Source organism: Coregonus clupeaformis, chromosome 23 (assembly GCF_020615455.1).
Source record: "Coregonus clupeaformis isolate EN_2021a chromosome 23, ASM2061545v1, whole genome shotgun sequence".
Taxonomy (NCBI): domain Eukaryota; kingdom Metazoa; phylum Chordata; class Actinopteri; order Salmoniformes; family Salmonidae; genus Coregonus; species Coregonus clupeaformis.
The window spans coordinates 50,332,011-50,340,005 of NC_059214.1; the positions used below are offsets into that span (position 1 = coordinate 50,332,011).

Sequence of the window (7,995 nt, forward strand, 5' to 3'; positions counted from 1 at the left end):
CAGTCATGAAGCCTGTTCTAGTCTAGCAGTCATGAAGCATGTTCTAGTCTAGCGGTCGTGAAGCCTGTTCTAGTCTAGCAGTCGTGAAGCCTGTTCTAGTCTAGCAGTCATGAAGCCTGTTCTAGTCTAGCGGTCGTGAAGCCTGTTCTAGTCTAGCAGCTGTGAAGCCTGTTCTAGTCTAGCAGTCATGAAGCCTGTTCTAGTCTAGCAGTCATGAAGCCTGTTCTAGTCTAGCAGTCATGAAGCCTGTTCTAGTCTAGCAGTCATGAAGCCTGTTCTAGTCTAGCAGTCGTGAAGCCTGTTCTAGTCTAGCAGTCATGAAGCCTGTTCTAGTCTAGCAGTCATGAAGCCTGTTCTAGTCTAGCGGTCGTGAAGCCTGTTCTAGTCTAGCAGTCGTGAAGCCTGTTCTAGTCTAGCAGTCATGAAGCCTGTTCTAGTCTAGCAGTCGTGAAGCCTGTTCTAGTCTAGCAGTCATGAAGCCTGTTCTAGTCTAGCGGTCGTGAAGCCTGTTCTAGTCTAGCAGCTGTGAAGCCTGTTCTAGTCTAGCAGTCATGAAGCCTGTTCTAGTCTAGCAGTCATGAAGCCTGTTCTAGTCTAGCAGTCATGAAGCCTGTTCTAGTCTAGCAGTCATGAAGCCTGTTCTAGTCTAGCAGTCGTGAAGCCTGTTCTAGTCTAGCAGTCATGAAGCCTGTTCTAGTCTAGCAGTCATGAAGCCTGTTCTAGTCTAGCAGTCGTGAAGCCTGTTCTAGTCTAGCAGTCGTGAAGCCTGTTCTAGTCTAGCAGTCGTGAAGCCTGTTCTAGTCTAGCAGTCGTGAAGCCTGTTCTAGTCTAGCAGTCGTGAAGCCTGTTCTAGTCTAGCAGTCATGAAGCCTGTTCTAGTCTAGCAGTCGTGAAGCCTGTTCTAGTCTAGCAGTCGTGAAGCCTGTTCTAGTCTAGCAGTCGTGAAGCCTGTTCTAGTCTAGCAGTCGTGAAGCCTGTTCTAGTCTAGCAGTCATGAAGCCTGTTCTAGTCTAGCAGTCATGAAGCCTGTTCTAGTCTAGCAGTCATGAAGCCTGTTCTAGTCTAGCAATCATGAAGCCTGTTCTAGTCTAGCAGTCATGAAGCCTGTTCTAGTCTAGCAGTCATGAAGCCTGTTCTAGTCTAGCAGTCATGTCGGTGACACTCTAGATCCAAACTGTTACAGACCCATATTCATCCTGCCCTGCCTTTCAAAAGTTTTTGAAAGCTAAGTCAACAAACAGATCACCGACCATTTCGAATCCCACCGTACCTTCTCCGCTATGCAATCCGGTTTCCGAGCTGGTCATGGGTGCACGTCAGCCACGCTCAAGGTCCTAAACGATATTATAACCGCGATCGATAATAGACAGTACTGTGCAGCCGTTTTCATTGACCTGGCCAAGGCTTTCGACTCTGTCAACCACCGCATTCTTATTGGCAGACTAAATAGCCTTGGTTTCTCAAATGACTGCCTCGCCTGGTTCACCAACTACTTCTCAGATAGAGTTCAATGTGTCAAATCGGAGGGCCTGTTGTCTGGACCTATGGCAGTCTCTATGGGGGGTGCCACAGGGTTCAATTCTTGGGCCGACTCTTATCTCTGTGTATATCAATGACGTCGCTCTTGCTGCTGGTGACTCTCAGATCCACCTCTACGCAGACGACACCATTTTGTATACATCTGGCCCTTCATTGGACACTGTGTTAACAAACCTCCAAACGAGCTTCAATGCCATACAACACTCCTTCAGTAGCCTCCAACTGCTCTTAAACACTAGTAAAACTAAATGCATGCTCTTCAACCGAACGCTGCTTGCACCCGCCCACCCGACTAGAATCACTACTCTCGACGGGTCTGACCTAGAAGTATGTGGACAACTACAAATACCTAGGTGTCTGGTTAGACTGTAAACTCTCCTTCCAGACTCACATTAAGAATCTCCAATCCAAAGTTAAATCTAGAATCGGTTTCCTATTTCGCAACAAAGCCTCCTTCACTCATGCTGCCAAACATGCCCTCGTAAAACTGACTATCCTACCGATCCTTGACTTCGGCGATGTCATTTACAAAATAGCCTCCAACACTCTACTCAGCAAATTGGATGTAGTCTATCACAGTGCCATCCGTTTTGTCTCCAAAGCCCCATATACTACCCACCACTGTGACCTGTACGCTCTTGTTGGCTGGTCCTCACTACATATTCGTCGTCAAACCCACTGGCTCCAGGCCATCTATAAACCACTGCTAGGCAAATCCCCTCCTTATCTTAGCTCATTGGTCACCATAGCAACACCCACCCGTAGTCTGCGCTCCAGCAGGTATATCTCACTGGTCATCCCCAAAGCCAACACCTCCTTTGGCCGCCATTCCTTCCAGTTCTCTGCTGCCAATGATTGGAACAAATTGCAAAAATCTCTGAAGCTGGAGACACTTATCTCCCTCACTAACTTTAAGCATCAGTTGTCAGAGCAGCTTACCGATCACTGCACCTGTACACAGCCCATCTGAAATTAGCCCGCCCAACTACCTCATCCCTATATTGTTATTTATTTTGCTCATTTGTACCCCAGTATCTCTATTTGCACATCATCTCTTGCACATCTATCATTCCAGTGTTAATACTAATTGTAATTATTTTGCACTATAGCCTATTTATTGCCTTACCTTCATAACTTGCTACATTTGCACACACTGTATATATATTTATTTCTGTTGTATTTTTTACTTTGTTTTGTTTTACCCCATATGTAACTCTGTGTTGTTGTTTTTATCGCACTGCTTTGCTTTATCTTGGCCAGGTCGCAGTTGTAAATGAGAACTTGTTCTCAACTGGTTTAATAAAGGTGAAAAAAAAAAAAAAAAGTCTAGCAGTCATGAAGCCTGTTCTAGTCTAGCAGTCGTGAAGCCTGTTCTAGTTTAGCAGTCGTGAAGCCTGTTCTAGTCTAGCAGTCATGAAGCCTGTTCTAGTCTAGCAGTCATGAAGCCTGTTCTAGTCTAGCAGTCATGAAGCCTGTTCTAGTCTAGCAGTCATGAAGCCTGTTCTAGTCTAGCAGTCATGAAGCCTGTTCTAGTCTAGCGGTCATGAAGCCTGTTCTAGTCTAGCAGTCATGAAGCCTGTTCTAGTCTAGCAGTCGTGAAGCCTGTTCTAGTCTAGCAGTCATGAAGCCTGTTCTAGTCTAGCGGTCGTGAAGCCTGTTCTAGTCTAGCGGTCATGAAGCCTGTTCTAGTCTAGCAGTCGTGAAGCCTTTTCCAGTCTAGCAGTCGTGAAGCCTGTTCTAGTCTAGCAGTCGTGAAGCCTGTTCTAGTCTAGCAACCACAGCCATAAAACAATCTTCTTTGAAGCTGCAGCCTGAACTTATCAAAACTTGAGTTTTTACGAGCTGCTTATTTGAAAGTCAATCATGATCATCTTTGAGACAAAAAATAACATTTACAGTTGAGTTGGTTTATGACGCGTTTATTGAAAACCCAGACAGAACATGACTAGATGTAGCAGAGACTGTTAACACCGCAGTGGGGAATGTGTTGCTGTCATGTTAAGTGTAGGCCTCCAACAGTCAGTGTTGGAATGTAGGGTGGCTAACACCTAGTTTGTTTAACCCTTTAATATTCCTCTCCCTCCTCATCCTCTTCTCCCACGCTGTCAGTCCCCACCTCTTCATAATCCTTCTCCAGGGCTGCCATGTCTTCTCTGGCCTCAGAGAACTCTCCCTCCTCCATGCCCTCACCAACGTACCAGTGCACAAAGGCCCGCTTGGCGTACATCAGGTCAAACTTGTGGTCCAGACGGGCCCAGGCCTCAGCAATGGCTGTGGTGTTGCTCAGCATGCACACAGCCCTCTGGACCTTGGCCAGGTCTCCCCCAGGAACCGCCGTAGGGGGCTGGTAGTTGATCCCCACCTTGAAGCCAGTGGGACACCAGTCCACAAACTGGATGGTACGTTTGGTCTTGATGGCAGCAATGGCAGAATTGACATCCTTGGGAACAACGTCACCACGGTACAGGAGACAGCAGGCCATGTATTTGCCGTGACGAGGGTCACACTTCACCATCTGATTGGCTGGCTCGAAGCAGGCGTTGGTGATGTCAGCGACTGACAGCTGCTCGTGATAGGCCTTCTCAGCGGAGATGACTGGGGCATAGGTGGCCAGAGGGAAGTGGATACGGGGGTAGGGCACCAAGTTGGTCTGGAACTCTGTCAGATCAACATTCAGGGCTCCATCGAATCGCAGGGAGGCAGTGATGGAGGAGACGATCTGGCCAATGAGCCTGTTGAGGTTGGTGTATGAGGGACGCTCAATGTCGAGGTTCCTGCGGCAGATGTCATAGATGGCCTCATTGTCCACCATGAAGGCACAGTCAGAGTGCTCCAGGGTGGTGTGGGTGGTCAGGATGGAGTTGTATGGCTCCACCACAGCTGTGGACACCTGGGGAGCTGGGTAAACGGCGAACTCAAGCTTAGACTTCTTTCCGTAGTCGACAGACAGACGTTCCATCAGCAGGGAGGTGAAACCAGAGCCAGTGCCTCCTCCGAAGCTGTGGAAGATGAGGAATCCCTGGAGCCCAGTGCACTGGTCAGCCTGAATGGAGAAATGGTACAATAACATTATTAGATATGATATTACGCTAGTAAGAATACAATGGAGAACCTGTTTGCATTTTCTACCTAGAACCATAAAAGGGTCCTTCGGTTTGTCCCTGTAAAATTACCCTTAATGGTTCCACGTAGAACCTTATTACCCTACAAATAACCTTTTTAGAACCCTTTCGTTCTGAAGAACCTTCTTGAATAAAAAGTGTTCTATCTACAACCCATCTAGAACCCTTTCCGTTTAGCAGAACCCTAGTTAGAGCACTATGTCATCAAGAGTGTAGAAAGATGACTCACCAGTTTGCGTGTCCTGTCCAGAACCAGGTCAATGATCTCCTTGCCGATGGTGTAGTGACCGCGGGCGTAGTTGTTGGCAGCATCTTCCTTACCCGTAATGAGCTGCTCGGGATGGAACAGCTGGCGATAGGTACCTGTCCTCACCTCATCTGAAAGACAAAGGTAGATTCCGAATGTCCGAATATTGCGAATATGAGAATATTCAAGTATCGGGTATTTGGAATATTCAGAAGTCAGAATATCTGAATGTTTGGAATATCAGAATATTCGGAATATCTTCCGACAGAATATGAAAACCCGCATTCAAAGATGGGCTTCCTCTAGGATGGATTTCCTCTAGGATTTCAGAGGAGTCTCATCTTACCGATGACAGTGGGCTCCAGATCAACGAAGATGGCACGTGGGACATGCTTTCCGGCTCCGGTCTCACTGAAGAAGGTGTTGAATGAGTCGTCTCCACCTCCACAGGTCTTGTCGCTGGGCATCTGTCCGTCCGGCTGGATCCCATGCTCCAGGCAGTACAGCTCCCAACAGGCGTTGCCCATCTGGACTCCGGCTTGGCCCACATGCATAGAAATACACTCACGCTGAAAAAGAGAAGGTACAAGAGATCAACGACATGGAAACTTGAATCAAATCAGGTGTATACACATTTAAGACAGTGAAGTGTTGGAAGGAGTGGATTGATAAAATAATGGTTGAAAGACATTTCAGACCGTCTCAATTGTATTGTATCTCTGCAGAAACAATCATCAATATATTACTGTAAGATCCATATGGTAAGTGAAAGTAAAATAAAAAATTAAAAAAATTAAAAAAAGAATACAGGAGGGATATGGTCACCCATTTAGCGAAATTGCATTCAAGCAAAGTCATTGGCTACATATATATATATATATGTGTGTGTGTATGTACAGTATATGTATGTGTGTATATATATATATATATATATATATATATATTTCGAGAAGAAAAAAACATATTGGGGATTGGAAGTGATGCAGACAATTACATTGATGGAAGTTACAATCTATCTGCAATATTAAAGCTGATCTACCCCCTAATTAAAAAAAATAAAAAATCATAATAATTGGCTACACTAGGCTGTCCCGGTTGGATTCGGCTAAAAAGTGTGACCACAATCTTGAGTGTATGACATTAATAGAGATCAATAGTAATGGTGTCTTTTTATAGGCATTAACAGAGGCTAACTCCCCCATGGCTCATTTGCCAAAGCCTATGGGGAAATTAATCTTTATTTACATTTTTATATAAAATGCTGAAAATAAGGTCTGTGGTAAACACAGGCTTAGGAGATCTTATACGTTTTGTTCTATGAGATCTTCATCAGCTAAGGTCACTTTTTGAAGCATTTATGTAATCAAAACAAGCAGATAAAGGCTTTATAATTCGTGAAGATCATGTTAACTGACTGATATTATCCCATAGACCAAAGCGTATAAGATCTCCTAAGCCTGTGTTAACCTCAGACCTTACTTTCGGCGTATATCCCAAAACCCTATTCTTTCCCCATTAATTTCCCCCATAGGAATGTCCAACGTAATTTTTCAAATCCTCTGCCATTTGACAAGAGATCGTTTTTTTTTATGACCCTGTATCTTTAAGAGCAGAGGACCAGAGAGGAAAAGGTGTGCCTTGTTCCTGTGAGCCACCCCTCCTCCTCTCTCTCCTCTTTTTTCCCTCCCTCCTTTTCTCTCTCCTCCCTCCTCTCCTCCCTCCCTCCTCTCCTCCTTCCTCTCCTCCCTCCCTCCTCTCCTCCTTCCTCTCCTCCCTCCCTCCTCTCCTCCTTCCTCTCCTCCCTCCCTCCCTCCGGTCCAAGCTGCACACCCATTGCAGTGTTACAGCAAGAGATATCTCTCACAAGACCCTAACAGAGAAAATGGCTCCCATCCCAGATCACTCCTCCCTGTTCTCCTTTGTACTCAATCATTCCATCCTCCTCTCACAATTGCCGGAATCTCGTAAAAACATCAATTTTTTCACAGAAAATGCATGTTTCTATTCGGAAGCTATTTGAGGTTTTCTATCTAAACAGTGGATAGTCTATGAACAAGTAGAACAATGACTCAGTACATAGAATTTTTTTTAAAATATAATATATTTTTTTAACCTAAATTACAATAAATCACATTTATCCCTTATCAGTAGTATACATAATATCTGAAATCTACATATAAAAAAGAGGAAGGGCAGAGAATCACATGATCTTTATGTAACAGAATAACCACCATCATCCATATGCTTTCCCTCCAGACAGAAAGAATCTACATCAGCTGTCAGCACTCACCATTTTGTCTGGTTTTCTTTTCCTTCACAGGCTGACGTCGAGGATTCAGAGGAGAAGGCAGAACTGGAGGAGAAAGGAAGAGGTGGGGGTTTTATATGGCGGGAAGCAGCCAGTCAGACAGGAAGCTACAGCAGAGTCTGGTTGGCGGGAGAGACTGTTGGTATGAAAAGAACAAGGAAGTCCCTCCTCCTTCACACAGACAGAGGCTGACTGGGCGGACTCTCTCTATGCAGTGAAGAATTATGGGTATTGAGCTGTGAGAAAGCCAGCTTCCTGGCAGGGAAGACTAATGTGTGTTGAACTGTGAGATCGCACTGAGCTTCCTGGACTGAGTTAGTTGCATAGAAAGCATACAAATATGTAGTAAAAAAAAATATATATATATATATATATTTGTATATAGTATGTGTGTGGATGTTTTCACACCACTCAAATCCTTTATTGTAATTTGACACTGTGGCAAATGTTTTAGGGAAGGTACTGCACAGGGTGTGGTCTGTGAAGCTGTTGACACGCGTGTCAGGGAAGGTACTGCACAGGGTGTGGTCTGTGAAGCTGTTGACACGCGTGTCAGGGAAGGTACTGCACAGGGTGTGGTCTGTGAAGCTGTTGACACGCGTGTCAGGGAAGGTACTGCACAGGGTGTGGTCTGTGAAGCTTTAGACACAGCCCACATGTCAAACACAGTTTGCTTGCACTCTTCACTGTTTGATTGACTGATTCAACACCCAAAATACAGTTAAACACGTTAAACTGAATAGTTCTCTTTTTTTTTTTTTTTTTTTTAAAGAACATAA

General features: G+C 45.1%; 1 protein-coding gene across 1 annotated transcript; it reads right to left on the reverse strand.

Annotated features, from left to right (window-relative positions):
• Positions 1 to 3,442: 3,442 nt before the first annotated feature.
• LOC121561498 (tubulin alpha chain-like) lies at positions 3,443 to 7,299 on the reverse strand. Its single transcript, XM_041874041.1, has 4 exons — positions 7,199 to 7,299; positions 5,255 to 5,477; positions 4,891 to 5,039; positions 3,443 to 4,582 (listed from the first exon to the last, which is right to left on the reverse strand). Exons 1-4 carry the CDS (start codon positions 7,199 to 7,201, stop codon positions 3,605 to 3,607), a joined length of 1,353 nt encoding a protein of 450 aa, XP_041729975.1. The 5' UTR covers positions 7,202 to 7,299; the 3' UTR covers positions 3,443 to 3,604.
• Positions 7,300 to 7,995: the final 696 nt, after the last annotated feature.

Excerpts from the sequence above, each read along its gene's own strand:
- LOC121561498 (XM_041874041.1), bottom strand. Across the intron at positions 5,040-5,254 it reads TCTGGAGCCCACTGTCATCG|ATGAGGTGAGGACAGGTACC; the intron begins GTAAGATGAGAC and ends TTTGTCTTTCAG. Across the intron at positions 4,583-4,890 it reads TGGACAGGACACGCAAACTG|GCTGACCAGTGCACTGGGCT; the intron begins GTGAGTCATCTT and ends TTCTCCATTCAG.